The sequence below is a fragment of the Mus caroli genome, unplaced genomic scaffold, assembly GCF_978045245.1.
Source record: "Mus caroli unplaced genomic scaffold, Mus_caroli_1 scaffold_16, whole genome shotgun sequence".
Taxonomy (NCBI): Eukaryota; Metazoa; Chordata; class Mammalia; order Rodentia; family Muridae; genus Mus; species Mus caroli.
This window is the reverse complement of record NW_028227271.1, coordinates 47,636,470-47,655,564: the sequence shown is the minus strand read 5'-3', so window position 1 is coordinate 47,655,564 and position 19,095 is coordinate 47,636,470. Positions and strand designations below refer to the sequence as shown.

The window sequence follows — 19,095 nt, the reverse complement described above, 5'->3', positions numbered from 1 at the left end:
GAGCACTGAGTTTTATTCTGGAATTCAGCACACTGAATTGTTACACACTTAATAAGAGAGTATTAGACTTTTATTGAAGACCTAAAAAAGAATTCAAAACCTCCAAGGAAGAAATAACCAGGACATGGTGTAATACAGATTTTTATGTCAATTTGATGACACCTGGACTTTCCATGGTAATATGTTTCTGAATGTCTTTACAAGTGTATTTCAAGAAAAGTTTAACTGAAAATGAAGACTGACCTGGAATGTGGGTGGTGCCATCCTTAGGACCAGGTCCTAATTGAATAGAAAGGGTAAATTAAGCTTATCACAAGAATTCTTATCTTTCTGCTTCATTACTGCCAATACAATGCGACCAGTCACTTCATACACCTGTAATATGATGGACTGTTCCTTCAAACTATGATGCAAGCCATTCATTTCTACTTTCTCAAGTTATATATTCATATATATGCCATATGCAACATATACACATATATGCACACACACACATCTCACATAGAGTCATTTACATATCACCTGTTTGTGTTTTCTTTTGTTCTAAGATGGCTGAGGTGAGAATTTTCATGCCATATCATCAGACCATTGACACCAGAAATGTGGACAGTCTTTGTACTTCACAAGATTGCAAACTCTTACTATAGCATGAAGAGACTTTAGCAGTGAACTCCTAGGACTAGAATCAATAATATCTCTCCTTCCTACTGAGGCTGTAATAATCGGTGAAGCTAGTTTTATGATAATTACCAAAGAAATGAAGGATTCCTAGAATCTCTTAAAAACTGAAAAATAAAAAACTTTTAAAAATGGATGAATTTAAATGAAACCTGGGAAAACAGAACAATTAACCATCAAAAGTCCTCAAGTCAGGAAATGCTATTAGATGCCTCAACCTACTTTTTAAAAAATGATATTTATTATCCTTTTTCTTTGTGTAAAGACAATACAAGCTTATCATCCTAAAAGAATACAAAAAGTGTATACAGAATATAAATTAGCCATATTGCTATAACTAGATAGAACCACATTTAAACACTGGTCATTACAAAGTCAGATGCTAATGTACAAAATGGTCATGTATATTTCAAGTGTGAAGTTCCCCAACATTCTCCTATAGTCTCTGATTACATTGTGTTTAGTGGCTGGCAGTGTTCCATTTACCTGTTGTATAATGTTAACAAACCATTTAACTGTTGCCCATGTTAGTCAGTTTTAATTACTTTAGAATTTTGTTATTTTTATGAATACTGCAATAATAAACAGACTTGCTTATTGCTTTTCTTCACTGTGATTTTATTGATATAATAAAAAATTTCTCTAATTTGGGCAACTTTGGAGGATGCATAAAGAAAGAACTCAGAGGACAAAGATTAATTTAGTTGATACGGTTTCCCTATCGCTGTGTCTATGACGGTTCCCAGATTTCCAAATAACACCAATTTGGGAGATTTCTGCGCAGCATAAGAATCATTAGCTGACATTATTTTACACCAGGCATGATACTTTTTACACACCCATTTTAAACTGCATAGCATTACAGTGAGGAGAACAAAACCCTTCCCTTAGAAAAGAGAGACGATCATCTTATCAAAAATATTTTATTTACAAAAACAATCAATTATACTATACATCCTATAATGGAAATACATTGAATAATTGCTAAAATAAATACAAGGCAATTAATTCAACTTTTTATAAGAATGAGAAAAATTTGACATTTGAACGTTATCAAAGCTTAACTTAGAACATAAATAGTTAAAAAGGCAAACTCAAGTTTTAGTTTCATTTATTGTCAGGGTGTGTTTGTTTCCCACTAGCTCTCCATACGGCGAGAGTCGGAGTTTTTCAGAACTTGAACGAACCTCTTTGTACTCACAAGGTAGAGTGTGCAGCTTTCCCTTAGACAGTATCTTGCTACATTTGTGTGTGGTGTGGTAGTCTGCGTAGTAAGGAAGCAGAACCTTGATGCTCTGTGTTTGCTTCCCCACAAGGCTTCTGTGCAGCTATTCCTGTGATCTGAGTGTCTGTCTAACAGCCCTACACAGCACCAGCCACCAGGCAAGATAAATCATGTGAAAAGTCAAACTGAACAACTGAGGCCCTGTTACAACTGAATTAGACACATTTGGAGGAACCGGTGCGTCACTTTTGTATATTTACCAGTTCTTAGTAATAGTAATTACATGTTGACATCATTTCTACTTGTGGAGATTTTTAGGAAGGCCAAGTATGGAAGAGATGAAGAGATTACCTGTATAATTGAGAAAAAAAATACCCTTCCTGAGAAGTAAAGAAGCCACTAGGAATGTAAATGTGCCAGGTCTGAATTGTGTTGTGTATCAGTTACAGTTCGCCCATGTAAACATCACTAACAGGCAGGGTGACTTGGCGAACCCAGACACTAACTGGAGGAAACACACTCATTGTGTATGTGTGGAGGTCTGCCACATTTAGGCCACAGAGTAAAACTTTTGATGAATTGCATTGTATTTGTCCCAATCACACAGATAAAGTCTCACCAGCTTTCCATTTTGTCTAGGCCTAGGCAAAGACTGCCACCATCTCTCCAGATGATCTGGCTTGGATGTTCACATTTATCCAGTACAAAGAGCCCAGCATTTTGTTTTACTTTTTCCAAAGACTAGGATTTCCTTTTGAAAAAAAAAATATTTTCAAAAATTGCACTTTTCTACCCTTTCGGCCTCAACTTTAATGACTGGCTCTTGTACACATGTGAGTATATATTTTTACCTAAAAGTTGACAGGTATCTCGATCCTTTCTAAAAGAAATAAAATGTTAGAGTATTCAAAGTTTACATTTCTTTTCACAGAAATAACTATTCAATTATAAAATGTAGAGAAAAAGAGAAACATTTTATTCTTTCATGAACATCAGTCAACCACGTTTCACATTTTGGGCAGGTTAATTTTTTTTTATAGTATGGATTTTTTAGAACCTATTTTATTATATATATATGTATATATATAAAAGAACAAAAGTGTATTTTGCCAGAGAAGTAAAATATAGACTATGGTGTGAAATTTTGTTTTTAAAAATCCGGATACAAAATTTAAAAACACAGTACAATTATTATATCAAAATACAGCATAGCCAGTGGCTTTTCAACTTTCCTTTGGCATTTCATTTGGTAAAGATGAACAATTTTCCTTAAAAACAAAAAATAGAAAGAAAATCATCAGCTATCAAAAGAGTCCATAAATTAGGATGTGTAGGTTGAAAGAACGTTCCCGTGAGTTTTCAGAATCCTTTTCTTCCATGATCACCCACACAAAGCATGGCAAGTGAGGTATTTAGAATAAACACTGTCAGGCAGATGCACAGTAAGGGAAAAGTGCATGAGCCAAGACATCATCCCACCGTCCTAAAACTGTCGGATTTAATCGGACTTTCTTCTCACTGATGTATCAATTTGCTTTGGCAGAATAAAAAAACCAACCCCCATTGAATGTCTTTGTTCAAGTCCCAGCAGCAGTGATATGTCTCCTGTGGTGGCAGGGTGCGGTGCCACAATACTGTACAGCCCCTTGAGGAGCTAAGGTATGTATGTGTGTGTGTCTCCAGGTGTGATTACAAACATCATCATACATCAAGCACCATGTCATACTGTTGTCCCTTCTTCCGCCTGCCACACTTATTGATGAGAACCACATACAGAGTCAAAAGCATGACCCAGTAGCATGCATAGATCAAGGTTCCCACGATGAGAACAGTCTGTTTGGATTCGGAAAATGGCTTTTTAGATTCCTTATAAATGGTGAAAATTACACCACCTAGAAGGATTGTAAACCACACGGACACTGGAATAAGTCCTATGAAATTAACAACAATGGTCTTCCTTCCAGATGTGCCCCACCCAGCTTTGTTTATGGTTGCAATTGCAAACATCTTGGCAGGAAGTAGACTTGACATGTATAACACTGAATACAGAGACATGAATACCATGACGATATTTCCTCTAAGGCAGCTGGCAAAAGATGACTTGATGAGACCCACTAGCTGGACAGTTAACAGGAAGAGGAGGATGTTCCAGATTTTACCCCTGTAGAAGAGCTGGATGACTGTGGCAATGAGAAAGAAAGGAAAGAATCCAGTGATAACAGCTTCATAGGTCATCCACAAGTGATGCTTGTGAAACCACATGGCATTGTACAGCCACTCTCGGAAGTAGGACTTGCTCCAACGGGTCTGCTGGTTCAGCCATCTCAGATATTCTATGGGAGTTTCAGTAAGGCACTTGGACCGAGCCGTGTATTTAGTTGCATAGCCCAGACTCAACACCCTGTTGGTAAGGTGCCTGTCGTCACCAAAACTGCATTGGTTACCCATGAATTCCTGATTGTACCAGTCTTCCACAAATTCATGCAGCAAGGAGTTTCTGTACATTCCCAGAGGACCGCTTATGCACTGGACACAGCCAAAATAAGACTGGCAGGCCCTTTCTATATTAAAAGCCATCCAGTATCTCACGCTGCTGAGGAAGGAGATCCAGGAATCATACTTGTTTAAAATCTGCAAGTAGAAAAAGTAGATAAATAAAAGTTAGCCTTAGCCTAATAATACCAAGAGGTCCCAAAGTATCCTGAGACTACTTTCCAGCATGTTCTTTTCTGACTCCATCTTGTCTTCCTACCTTTCTGTCATTCCTTTATCTTGTCTTCTAGGGTTTTGTATTAGGAAATAAGCTTGGTTGGTTGGGTCTCTATCTTAATGGATTTTTTTACTTCTTTATTTTCATCTTCTTGTGATATTATCTGGGCTCATCCATGCTGTTGGGCTGTAATGTCTAATTATGATTTTAAGCGTCAATAATCAATCCTAAATTTTCCCACATGCACTTTCAGAAATTACTGCCTCAGATTTGAAAGATGTAAGAACCTAGAGAATTCTCTAAATTCTTTCTTAGTTTTCTTCATTCTCTATTTAAATCTTGTAAGTTCCTATTTAGTTGCCAATCTAGTTCTTTGTTTATCTCATTATTGTCTTCATCAACAGCATGCACATATGGGTCACACAACAGCACGGAGGATCATTTCTTTGTGTTTCTCATCTGTTATTAAAATCAAATGAAATCAGATCCCATACGTTGGAGGTATTAACCTTTGCACATTTTCACATAATGACCTTTCTGCCTGACAAGCTTCAGCATCCTGTCATTAGTAAGTGTTTCTCCATTACTAAAAAATCATGGGTCACGTATTAATTTTGTCTTTGTCTTTTCTTCCTGTCATAAATTCAAATTGCTATTTCTTTCTCTCTTTTGTGGTTCATTTTATATAATTTTTTAAATTTTATGTGTATGAGTGCTTCTGTTGCCTGTATGGCATGACATCCATGCAGTGTCCACAGGGAGCAGAAAATGGCAACAGAGTTCTTGGCATTGGAGTTATGCATGGTTGTGAGCCATTGTATGAATGCTGGACTCCCGAAGTCTCTCCAAAAATAGCAAATGCGCCTACACTTCAACCATCTCTCAGGGCCTTCGTACTGTGGTTTTAACCAACCCCCTGGTGGCTAACCTGTGGCCTATCAGTGCCTGGTAGATATCATTACTCCTCTATACATTTGTGTTATATGTAACTTTTCAGTCACTATAAATACATGTTATATGCCAGGGCGAAGCATATATGTTTCAAATTATTTCAAGTTAGATAAGAAAAACAGGATTACAATGTATCTGGTTCAAATTCTCAAATGTGACCAGCACCAAGACCACAGAACATGAGACCAATAAACACCCAATGAATCAATACAAGAGTGTTCTGACAACCATATCATACAAAAATAATGAAGCCATATGTACCTGGACATCTCCCCCAACACCTCCAACCATAGGATCTTCCTCTAAGACCTTCACCATCTCCACAGATGAGGCAGGGTCAAGCATAGTATCTGAGTCACACACCTGCAAGAAAGAAAGCATCTCTTTAAGATGACTTAAAGAGAATCATACTGTGCCTCTGCCACAAATGAGATTATATCCTATACCCTTCACCTTAGCCTCACAAGACTCTCAGAAAATGCCACAAATGTGACAGAAGATTCTGTATACCATTGCCCACAGAAAGTGCTTTTCCATTAAGTTCAATTCACTACTCAGCAGGCTAGTTCAAATGATGGTTGAGTGTGGATCATCAGCCTGTTGCAATTTGCCAGGAATATTTCACATTTTGGCAACAGAAGCTGCCTGCCCTGAGTAATATCTCAGTTGTCCTCTCACACACTCTAGAATTGGTGTTCTGCTTCTTCATCATGCTGTGTATGAAAGACTCTACCAGGGTACCTTGAGCTTCTCAGTCTCCAGAATTCTGACTCAAATAAATGTCATTGTAAATTATCCAGTCCTGGGTATTGAAGAGCATTGCAACATGTATTAATGGGACATAATACTCTTTTTCTATTAAATTCACTGAAGCCCAAACAAATGTAATTTGACCAGAGTTGATAAGTGATAAGCCGTTGAGCATCCTACTACAGTTTGAACGTGAGATGACCTCCATGACTTACTGTGAGAACTTCATCTCTAGCTAGGAGAGGGAGTAGTTTGGAACTTTGTGGCATCTTTAGGAGGTAGCTCCTCACTAAAATCTCGAGAGGTGGGTTTTGTAAATTTCTCCTTGGTCTCTGTCCTTTCTGCTTACTGTCCTTAAAGAGTTGAGCCAGTAGCTGCAGCAAGCTTCCTTGATCATAATAGAGCTGTCCTCAGTCATGACTTTGCAGTCATTGATGGCCTTATATTCCTTCAAATACTCACGGGAAATAAATCTTCCCTCCCTTAAATTAAGGTGCCCCTTATCAAGTATTTGATTGCAGCAATGAGATTCTGGCCATCCTCATAGCCTTATCCTCCTAGTCAACATATAGCCTATCTACAGTCATACTCAACATGATGATTATTTTGGTCCAAGATGGGCTATGTGTTTGCTAGTGGCTCCTGAAGATTATACCATCTAGTGGCTCTGTAGCTTTTATAATGTATGTATGCATGATTCATGATGTTTGCTTCAAGTACAAGAGTCACCTAAAGTGTATTTTCAGAGAATATTACCATTATCAACCAACATAACCACATTAATAATCAAAAGGAGCAATTTTGACAAGTCTCCAAACTTCTTTTTAAAATATTAACTTGAAAAAGTAAATATATTTTAGAAGCATATTCTCTCAGGAGATAAAGACATTTATTGCAGGTAGTATTCATCACTCACTGTATTAACTAAGGGATCGGAACATTTTAAAAACATAAATCTTTCAACTTTATTAATGGCTATTTGTCTGAAAAGATTTCTTGCTAAAGAAGATTGCAGGAGCCGGGCGTGGTGGCGCACGCCTTTAATCCCAGCACTCGGGAGGCAGAGGCAGGAGGATTTCTGAGTTCGAGGCCAGCCTGGTCTACAAAGTGAGTTCCAGGACAGCCAGGGCTATACAGAGAAACCCTGTCTCGAAAAAAAACCAAAAAAAAAAAAAAAGAAGAAGATTGCAGGAAGCAGTTACTTAAATGTGCTACTGGCATTTGTGGGTTTCAATAATGTATGGACATACAAATTTAAAATGTAATTTTATCATTTTTAGATTTAAATAAATAGTTACAGTGAATTTGTGCTTAAATTATTAAATCATTGTGGATTTTACTTTTTTCATTTGCTAAGTAGAAATACTCCTTATAAATAAAAGATTATATTGTTCTTATTGTGGCTGTTTGTCTCATTGATTTTTAAAATTTACATATAGGATCAATGGAGTCGTTTATTTATTTTGAGGAGAGCTAAATAGGCAGAAGGTAATCTTAGTTTCTCATTATAGAACACAAGCATTCACTAACACTTAGTTTGAGGTTCAAGCATTCTAAGCATGAGTAAGCTATATAAAGTCACCAAATCCTGACCTAGCCTCTCCTATGACTTGTTTACCACAGTTTGCATAAACCTGCATGCTGGGCAGGAGGCCTGGGCTAAGGAGAGAGAGAGGTGAAGGCACATAGTTCAGACACACCTTTAACCAGCATACAAAGTTAAGGCCACATACACCTCTATTGACTTAAGTCAGGAATGGTAAAACCAGAAAGCTAAAATAAGCTTAAAGCAACAGGAAAGGAGCAATCCAGAATTAATGTTCAAATAGCCCCGCCTGCTTCTGAGTGAAAGCAAGCAAGAGGAACTGCCACTTTGAAATGGCTAAACTTGACCCTCCCACTTTGCAAAAGAAACCCAGAAGTTCTCTGAGAGAGGCTGTACGGTGAGCTTAGATCTATTGGGAAAATAAGTTCTCAGAAATCTCCCGGGAAGGGGTTTGTTATCATAGGATTTAAGAGCTTTAAAGAATTTCAGTTTCTGGATGCTGTTTAGAGATTCAGTGCCAACTACGAACTCTGTCTTTGCCAGTTGGAAAAAGCATGTGCGCTCAAGGCACAAGAACATTTACTTAATAAGATGTGAAATATACAACATTACTCTTTAAAATTCATCTAATAAGATAATTGTTTCTCGTTTTCTCCTCACCAGTTAATAAGGAGAAATGAATGTTGACTGCCTAGCTTAGTGTTAGAACCCAGGGCAAACATATATCCATTGGTGAGTAGCTGAACTCTCACATCAAGAAAAGCTACCAGATGTGATTGGCACACAGGAAATGGGGCACAGATCAAAAGTCTTGTCCACACAGGGTATAGTTGTGAATTGCTGAAGTATATAATGATTAGTTATAAGATTTCTCAGTAGCAGATAATTTAAATGGGTAATAATAATAACCTCTAAATAAACAAAATAAATATAAATAAATAAAGCCAGTTCAATCTACTATGGGAAGAATCAGCCACCTTGGTTTAACCTCAGAAAGACCAGCACCTCTGTTTAGCCTACAGTTAACAATACCTTCCCTATAGGACTAGGTAGTAATTAGTGATTGGCAAACTAAGGGGTTTAGTTAAAGACCAGCCTGCCACCTATTTGGTTATAATTGCCTAGGGTTTAAGAATGGATTAATGTATTTGAATCTGAAATGAAATAAAAGACAGATATTTTATGATGCATGAAGATTATATGAAATTCAAATTTCACTGCCCTCGGTATCTCATCATGTGTGTTCTTGCACCTGTTATCTTCAGCCGTGTTCACACTGCAACAAACCCAAATGGTGACAAACAGAATATTTACTCTCCAATGCTTTACAAGCAAAGTTTGCCAACTTTGGAATCAAAGGAATTGGTTTCAGAAAAAGGCCCTGCTTTCACAAAGAAGTAGCAACAGTGCTGAGATTAAGTGTTTTAAATCCCAGTTTTAATCATGCAGGCTTTTCAAAGTTTCCCTTCGTCCCTTAAGGTATAAAAAGTGGGACTTCACACAGCAGAGAATGTCAGCCAGTGTATAGATTTTTCTATAGTGAAGACTGCTTTCTTTAAGAATGAGTGTTTACAGAATCAAGAAACCTAAATTCATTTTTAATTAATTAATTAATATCCTAACTGCTACTCCCTCATGGTCCTTCTCATTAAGACCTTCCCCCATACCCCCTTCCCTTCCTCTCTGAGTGGGTGCTCCCCCTGAGTATCCTCCAACACTGATGCATCAAGTCCCTGCCAGATTAGGTGTATCCTCTCCACTGAGGCCAGACAGGGCAGCCCTATCTAGGAACAGATACCACACTCAGGCTATAGCTTTAGGAAAAACCACTACTCCAGTTTTGGGGGACTCACATCGGATACACTAGATTTCATAGAAGAGAAACTGGGAAATACCCTTGAATGTCTTGGTTCAGGAGACAATTTCCTGAACAGAAGAACATCGATGGCTCAGGATCTAAGATCAATAATTAATAACTGGGACCTCGTGAAACTGAAAAGCTCCTGTAAGGCAAACAACACTCTCAACAGGACAAAACAGCAGCCTAGAGATTGGGAAAAGATCTTCCCTGATCCTACCATCTGATAGAGGACTAACATCCAAAACATACAAAGGTCTCAAAAATTTAGACTCCAACGACCAAATAATTCGCTTTAAAATGGGATCCAGAGCTAAACAGAAAATTCTCAACAGAGGAATCTCAAATGGCTAAGAAGCACTTAAAGAAACCCAAATTCTTGCGTCTCTTATCTTCCTAGTGTATGCCTTTGAACTTACAATCATCAAGGCATCCCAGCAAAACCCTGCATATATAAGTACTGCATGTGTTACAAGGCACTGTATGCCATTAGTATAAAGTAGGAACCCTTAAGTTACTTATTTGTTAAGGAAACGCAAACCTGGAAGATTTTTGCTATATCAACAGTGCTCAATAGAGAACTGCACTAAAAGAGTCACCGACTGGATTACTTGATTATGTGCAGAGCATCACTTAAAATGTAAACAGATTACAGCTCACCCAGAACCATCTACACCAGCCCAGAAACTCACAACAATCTAGCTAGATAGAGCTCCTCTCAAGATTACTTTTCCACCAAATGCCTCTCATAGTTTAAGACCCAGGCCCAAAGGCAGTCTGTATGTTTCACTGGCTCTTTTGAAAACAGTCTTTCCTTTCAGCCTCACTAGTGAATCCCTCCATATTTCATATCCGTCTCAAAAACCAGTGTAAAGTCAACATGGCAAGAGGAAATCAGTACTGCTACGGTTGAATTCCCCCAGGAAACAAATTGAAAAGAAATCAAGACCTCTTATGGCAGCATTGGAGTGATCATTTTCCTGCTCAGCTCTTTCTTAATCGTGACCCTCCTTCTTAATTTTGGCCCTGCATCTTAACCTTGAAACAGTGAAACTATTTCTAGAGTGTGTGGGCTTTGGATTTGGTTACAGCTAATACTTTCTAACTTAATTATAAAAGTAAACGGAAGTTCTGCTCCCCTATCCCAGTCCGTGTCTCTAAATGAAAGGGGAAGGGTTAGAACTAAAAGAATGAACAAATAAACAGAAACAACAACAAAACCTCTCACCAGTAGTTACCAATGAGGAAACAGAAGGTGGTGACACTCTCCCTAAGCTCCACTAATGATACTCCAGAGTGAACTTACAATGGAAAGGGAAGAAAGAAAAGGGGGTGAATTTAGTGGTAGAGAACTGACCTAGAAAGCACAAAGCCACCGGTTGAGTCTCTAGACAGAAAGCAAAAAGTAGATAGATAGATAAATAGATGATAGATAGATAGATAGATAGATAGATAGATAGATAGATAGATGATAGATGGATGGATGGATGGATGGATGGATGGATGGATGGATAGATAGATAGATAGATAGATAGATAGATAGATAGATAGATAGAGATAGATAGAAGATTGATAGACAGACAGACAGACAGACAGACAGGCAGGCAGGCAGACAGACAGGCAGATAGACGAGACGAGAGAGAGAGAGAGAGAGAGAGAGAGAGAGAGAGAGAGAGAGAGAGAAGAAGAAGAAGAAGAAGAAGAAGAAGAAGAAGAAGAAGAAGAAGAAGAAGAAGAAGAAGAAGATAAAAGCACCACACAACATGCAAGAATTAAAAATAAAAAACAAAACAGTTTCCAGTCCACAATCAGCCAGTCACATAAATGTGGACTAGATTCTTCACTTGAGCCCCTAAGCTCATGTCTCCAAGCTTCTGTGCCTCAAGACAAACATATAGATTATTATTATCCTCATCAGAAGTTTGTCATGATGGTTTCTTGATAATATTTATAAAGCATTTAGTAATTAGTAACTTCATATCAAATACTTAACAAATAGAAATAATACACATGAAGAAGTATAAAAAACAAAAACCAAAGACATAAATTCATGTCTTTAGTTCAAAGAAAGAGTTCTTGTTAAAGTTAGCATAGCTAAACTATGACCCACCACTGAAACAGAGGGAACCCAGAGCCTCACTAATGCATGACCAATTTAGATCACACGAGAGACCTACAATCATCAGTGGGAAAAAAAATGAGATTGAGTTGTTATTTAGTGGGAAGAAGTACAAAAGGTAAGCATGCCTTGCTTTTTGTTTGAGTTTTGATCATAATTAACTCATGACTTGGTTGGGGTACAAATTAATCCTTCTAGTTTTAGATCATCTCTTTTTCCCCCAAAGTTGAGTCTGTGAATACAATACTGAGCTTAGGGGCCCTATACTGAGCTTTCCCCCATTCTCTTCATGCTTGTTTCAAGACAAGAGCTCAGTCCAGGCTCACTTCAAATTCAGGATCCTTCAGTTCAGCCTTCCCAGTGCTGTGATTACACATGTGTGCCACCAGGCCCAGCTCTTGGTGCCTTCCTTTTGATTTTTATTGGTGTGTTGAGGTGTGAGTGTAAGTGTGTGGGTGTGTGTGTGGGTGTTGTATGTACTTGTTAATGCAGTTGTATATATGTGGGGGGGGCAGGGGGTACATGCGTTTGTTCTTGGGCATGGAGGCCTGAGGTCAATAACTATGTCTTTCTTCATAGACCTCCACCTTTATTTTTTGAGACAGGATCTTTCACAGACCCTAAGCTCGTAGATTAGCTAGACTAGGTGTCTAATGAGCTTCAGGGATTCATTTATCTTGCCCCTAACTTGCATGCATCCTGAAGTGCATCCATTTCCATTACATGCACTAGCTGTGTGCAGGCTTTTTGCTTGATGAGGGGCAATGGAGGCAGGGCAAAGCGTAAATTTAAAAAAAAAATCTAAAAAAAAAAAAAACAAAAATGTGTATTTCTATGGGTACTATGAGATGCTTTAACAGGCATGTATCTGATAATACTTAAACCTAATTAATCATCTTTTGCCTCCAGAAAGAAGGTGAAAATGAGAACTGAGATACATGAGAACAGTCTAATATGAATTGTGAATTATCTACTTCATTCATTCAAGTAGAAAGTCAGTATTTTGCTAGAAAGTATCAAAAGATGGGAGGAACTGGAATCATACTAAGTTTAGGCATAATCTGAAAAGGACTTTGAGTCCAAAAAAAACCCAATAAACAAACAAACAAATAAAATGGATTCAGCAGGGACCAGGTTCACAGAAACTAACAACAGAGCTGTATCTCTTCCCTATGCTCTCAACCCTTTATCTTCAAATATAGTATTTTCAACAATGGCCTGGGGCGGGGGGAGTATTTCCGTTTCTTAGGCTTGCTACACAGAACTGAAACTAGGCAAAGGTCACGCACAACAGTATTATTTATGATATCTATGCTCTCTAATTGTGCATGAAGACAGAAATCGTAGTTATTAAAGATATTTCTAGCATACATCTATGGTTAAGCTCCTCTGAGCCTTTGATTATATTTCCAAACACTTTTGTTTACATTTATATTAGTGTTTTTTTTGAGAAGTTTATAGATGAGCATGCCTAATCAATATATAATCTCTTTGTACTTGTGCTTCTATTCCAATGTCTCTTAATTTAATGAATATTAGCTCTGAATCATGGCCAGTAACACATGCCTGTATAAAACTAAACTCCACGAGGCATATAATACCTTTCTTGTATTTTAAATTACAAGAATCACTATACAGGAGGTCAATTTGAAAACTAAACTACAGAGGTCCCTGGCTTCCGTCCATTGGTTGGGAGTAAGTATCTGCTTCTGTCTCAGTCAGCTGCTTGTTGGGCCTCTCTGAAGGCAGCTATGCTAGGCTCCTACCTGTAAGTATACCACAGCATCAGCAATAGTGTGAGGCCTTGGGGCCTCCCCTTGAGCTGGATCCCAATTTGGACCTGTTACTGAACCTCCTTTCCCTCAGACCCTTCTCCTTTTTGTCCCTGCAGTTCTTTTAGACAGGAACAGGTTCAGAGCTTTTGGCTGTGGGATGGCAACCTCATCCCTCCACTTGATGCCCTGTCCTTCCACTGGAGGTGGACTGTACAAGTTCCCCTGCCTTTGCGTCCTGAGAGGCTCTCACCTCCCAGGTCTCCAGTACATTCTAGAGGGTCCCCTCTCTTCTTACCTCCCAAGGTTGCATGTTTCCCCTCTTTCTGCTGGCCTGAGCCACCAACCAGGCAGCACATACCAATGGATATGAGGCCACTGACACATATACAGCAAAGGACTACCTGATCTGGTCTCAGTGAGAGAAGATGCACCTAACCCTCAACAGATTTGAGGCCCCAGGAAGTGGGGTCTGTTGGGGTAAGGCTGGGGGGGTGGGGACATTCTCTTGGAGACAGGGGAGGGTGAGGAGGAGGAGGAGGTATAGGATGGGGAGTGGTTGGGTGGGGGCAGACTAGGAGGGGGTTGAAGACTGGACTGTAAAAAAGGATTAAAAAATAACAAAAAGAAAAAGAAAAAAGAAAACCAAACTATCAACAAAAAGCACACAAAAATGTAGCTATTGTAGCATAAATGACTGTAAAGATAATTATTAAAACAGCAAAGCAAACAAGTACCTTGTTTGACCCCAGTTAAAACATGTATATTGGCTCACTCATACAAAATGCACACATCCAAAAAAAAAAAAAAAAAGTCTACCCTTTCTTCTTTCTCCCTTTTCTACCATTAAAGTTTATGTTCCTTTTACTGAGTTTCCTTGCTTTATTTTTATTTTCTATTTTTCTATCCTCTCTATCCCTGAGAGCAACTATCATCACCACAGGGACGCAGCTACTACACAGACTTTCCCTGTCTGAGAACTTCCTCAGTATTCTGGAACAAAGCTAGATGTTCGAAAATCTACAAGTTGGGAACAGTAGTCAGCTGAGAAGACAGACAAGGTAGAGTTCACAATTACTAAAGATATATTCCTGAGCAGACCAGAAAAAGCCAAGGGATCTGTGAGGATTAACTTGAAAGGACAGCATTGATGTGCAAAGTCAGTCAGGTTAAGTGCTATTTGAGATAGGATACACAACAGAGGGTAAGGATGGCTTTAAGAACATTCAGAAACAGTCTTGTCGGGTTTCTCCTTCGTAGGAGGTGAGATCATCTGTTAGGAGTTAGCCAGGGAGGGGTTTAGACAGAGAACTGGGAGCATGGTGAAGATATGAAATAATAGGTCATGAGAACAATAAGCCAGAAATCCAAACTCAAGCGCGCAGAGTCCTGAACAGCACCGAAGACCAGCTGTGACTAGCAACCAAACGTCTTGGCCACACCTCTCCATGGTGAGTCAATATTCTTGCAAGTACACAGATGGTCACAGCCTTCCTTAGCCCTCTGTCCCCAGTGTCTTTTCCCATGGGGCACTGACTCTTCCTCTCCTTAGGACACTTATCCCCACGTCCATTCACCAGCACTGCCTAGTTACCACTGTCTTCTCACCTCTCTGCTTTTGGTGGTGGCAATTGGCCCTCTACTTTACATTTTCCAAACTTTGGATCAGCCCAAAGAGAAAATGAGACTGTTCTGTGGCTAGCTTGAACCTTAAGTGTGCCATTTTGTAGTCAAGCATGTTAATCTTACAAGACATTTGATGAGGGATAGGAAGGAATGTCTAGCTTCAGGATACAAAATGATTTCTAATCTTGTTTGAGTGCTTGCGACTGGATGTCTCAGAAGGTCTCAGAACCTAGAAACCAGCAGCTACTGCAGTCAGTCTTCTAGAAGGTTTAGCCTGGAGGAAGACTGCAGCAAAGAGCCAACTGTATCCTTTCATACTTTGTATTACTTTTTCCTAGACAGGCACAGTGCAAAGTAGTCAAGGAAACAAACAAACTTCAAAACAAGAATGATGGAGAAAGGGAGGTTTCAAGGAATAGGTTAAGAAAAAGGAAGAACAGAGCGAGTGCACACAATGCTGACTTCATTGAAATTGATGAATGTAACTAGAATTAAACATGTTTTCTCACTTAAGGCACAAAAGTTTATTCCTTGTGTTCTAAGTTATCTGCCATACCTTCCTTGGGTAATGTCCTAACATCTTCCTATCTAGCTTCCAAAGCTAGAGCATGCAATTAAACATCAAATGTCCAGAAATAACTGAAACTTAATACTGAAAGATCTACTACTGAGAATTTAGGAGACAAAAAGAGAAGACTTATGCAGGCTCCACGGATGTGGAGCAAACAGATGTGGAGCAAACAGAATGTGGAACAAAAATGTGGAGCAACAGATGTGGAGCAAAAACAGGATGTGGAGCAAACAGAAACCAGTGAAATACCTTCCACTCTTAAAACACTAACTGAAATTAGCTCCACGATAAGAGATGGTAAGCCCTATATATTTTAGTATAAATTGGAATGTACTATAATAATCATTAGTTATGCATGAAATAACATAGTAACTTTGGCTAAGCCCTAGGGATGTGTTGTTTTGATGTAATTATTATAAAACACTTTTAAGGTTGGTTTATTCTATTTGGTAAACTGAGGCTCAAGGCAATTGACTTTCTCAGTCAACAGCTAATTATCACCATAAATAGATCCTCAGGCAATGACTCTAAAATCATTACTCAATCCCTGCTCATTCTCATTATTGATCCTGGGAGCATGATATGTGTCAATAAAGACCCCTGAACAATAGCATCCCACTTCTGAAACTAGAGTTTCACTTCTATTAGGATGGACAAAGGGCCACAGTGGCTTGCTTATATGCCAGACAGATTTCTCTTTTCTGGATCTCTTCATGGTCAAAATCTAACTGAAGAAGCAAATTAAGAAATTTGCAAGCAAAGTAAGAAGAGAAAATTGCCCCATACTTGGTGAGAACTGAGGGAAGAGAAGCCTTACAGAAAGCTATAAGGGAGTTAAGAAGAGACAGAGCCTGCCTAATTTTCCAACAAGCACACATCATCCCAAACTCTTTCAAAGGTCAAGTTGCAGTGAGGTAATGCTGTTTGGGGAGTGAAATAAACATTAATTTGGGTTTGCTCCCTCTATGATGGTTTCACCCCTCCTTTTCATTTTCCTCTTTCCCTCTCTCGCTCTTTTTACAATCATAGCCATTTTCAGTGATCTGCTTTTACCTCACCCACCAATCACTATCTAGTCTTTCCCTTCAGTCTGCAGCCTCTCTGAAGAACTTTCCACTCAGGCAAGACACTGTTTTCTTACAGAGCTGCTGCTACTGCTGCTGTTGTAGGTGTGTGTGTGTGTGTGTGTGTGTGTGTGTAAACAGTGTGGACAAGGATGTTGGGTTTTACTTGGCAGTACCTAGAGGGTTAGAAGAACTAAGGAAAAGGGAGAGAACGAAAGGAGGGTGTTCTGTCCAAATAATCCAGATTTCTAACCAATTGCATACACAAGGAAGCACTTTCATAGATGCTCTTAACAGTTTTACAAGGTTGGGTTTTTTTTTCCCCCTGTCTTTCAAAATGTGCTTTTAACAGTCATGCTGTTTTCCAATGGGCTGAAAGGAGCACTGTGTTCAGAAGGGACAAGGATGGGCTATAGCATAGGACTGGAGAGATACAAAAGCTGCTTTATTTCAACGTATGTTTGCCCTGGCAGGCATTTTCAGACCTACCTGTACATAATCCACACTTCGCCCCAGTGCTCTGAAGGCTGTGTACATGACTTCTCTCTTTCCACCCCATTTTTGCATGATGCAAATACTTTTGTTAGACAAGACCAATTGGGTGACATGTTGTGAACTTTCTTTATGGGACTCTTCTGTCTCACCAGGTCCCTTTTCATGGAAGTTGTTCTTCCAGATGTACGTGGCCGATTTGTCCCTGCCCATAACTTCGCTGAATATGTCCATCATGTAAAGGTCGTCGTCTGAGTTCCCATCGATGACCATCACAACTTTAATCCCAGGGTAGGTCAGCCTTTTCACAGATTGCAAACATTTCCGTAAGTAGTCAGGGTCCTCTTGGTACGCAGCGATGCAGAGTGCTACCGTTTTGTTCAATTTAATCGGGGTTTCAAGGGACTTCTTCATTTTCCGGTGTTCCAAAAAGGCAAAGAGGCTTTGGATGATGAGATGTGAGGCTAAAAAGGCACCGTACAGTCCGAATGAGAAGTAGTAATTATCTGTTTGGATAAACTGGTAGCCAACAATATAAGCAGCTGTGATTCCGAGGAGGAGAGACACTCCAAAAAGTGTAGTTCCAATTATTCTCAGGACACATAGAAACCTCTCACAATGCATCTGAAATGTAATCAGATATACTTGTGGTTAACCACTCTGGTCTCTTGCGTATCATATGCAGATATCATGGGTGGCAGGAAAAACTGTAGAAAGAGTAATCCGGGGGGCTACCCCCTTTAGTTTTATTCATTTTATATTCAATGTTTGATAATTTCACACACATAGTCAATGTGCTTGATCAATTCTAGCACCTACTTCCTCCTTTCCAACTTGTCTCATGCTGCAACCATGTCCCCCTCCCAACTTCATGTACTGTTTGTTTGTTTGTTTTCTACTCCATGTCATCCACTTACTGCTGCCAATGTGTTCATGGCACCTGCCAGGGGATGTACCACTGATGAAGATAATTCCCCAGCAGCCATCCATGGCATTAGCTCCCCAGCTAGGAATAGGACTTGCTGTGCCCCTCCCCCACACAGCATTCAGGAATTGTTAGCACTTAGTTTCTCGCTTAACTCATTATGTTGACATAATGAGTTAAGGCAGGTCTCTAAAGTCAGGATGCCCTGATAACACAACTAACTCGCAGGACTATTTCAAGCCTGCAGTGACTGGCTAGTGCTAGTATGTGTCTCAATGCATTGAACACATACCTTGACACATTGTTTTTAGAGTCCTACCTCTAAGGCAGCTTTCTCTGTATATAGCCACAGTTAGGCATCATGCTGACATTGTCTAAATGCAAAGTAATCTTTTTGCCTGCTCAATACTTTTTTCAGTCCCTAATTACTGATGAGTAACAAATCCACAGGAGACTCTGCTGAATTTCCCAACTATGACTTCATTTCATCTCTAACGCATGTCCCTAGGCTTACATCTTCTCTACGCATCTGGATGAGGTTAGAGATTAGCAAGACTGAGTTCTGGGACTGGCTTATCAGTTAGTCCTTTGACCTTGCATGGATCATCTCAGTCTAAGGTTTTTGTTTGTGTGTGTGTTTGTTTTATATAGACCTGCTCAGTGGCAATATTCACATTTTACAAATTCCCCCTTTGACCTTAAGATTCTTCACCCCTAGATGTCCAAAAGATATTTCAAAGCTCCTGTGTTCAGATGTGTTACTTCCACCCACAATTGTTATTTGTTACAGTCATGAGGATCAGGAAAA

The 19,095-nt window shown here is 39.2% G+C and overlaps 1 protein-coding gene across 1 annotated transcript; it reads right to left on the bottom strand.

The window, feature by feature from the left end:
• Positions 1-3,258: 3,258 nt before the first annotated feature.
• On the bottom strand, positions 3,259-17,986 carry Has2 (hyaluronan synthase 2). The gene is made up of 3 exons (XM_021183791.2): positions 17,360-17,986; positions 5,826-5,927; positions 3,259-4,534 (listed from the first exon to the last, which is right to left on the bottom strand). The coding sequence occupies exons 1-3, from the start codon at positions 17,984-17,986 to the stop codon at positions 3,605-3,607; spliced, it is 1,659 nt and encodes a 552-aa protein (XP_021039450.1). The 3' UTR covers positions 3,259-3,604.
• Positions 17,987-19,095: the final 1,109 nt, after the last annotated feature.

What these genes read in the sequence shown, in the direction of transcription:
- Has2 (XM_021183791.2), bottom strand. Translation starts at nt 17,986, where the DNA reads ATGCATTGTGAGAGGTTTCTATGTGTCCTGAGAATAATTGGAACTACA. An exon ending in GAAGTGTGGATTATGTACAG is followed by an intron (nt 5,928 to 17,359) that starts GTAGGTCTGAAA and finishes TCTTTCTTGCAG; the next exon opens with GTGTGTGACTCAGATACTAT. An exon ending in GTGTTGGGGGAGATGTCCAG is followed by an intron (nt 4,535 to 5,825) that starts GTACATATGGCT and finishes TTCTACTTGCAG; the next exon opens with ATTTTAAACAAGTATGATTC.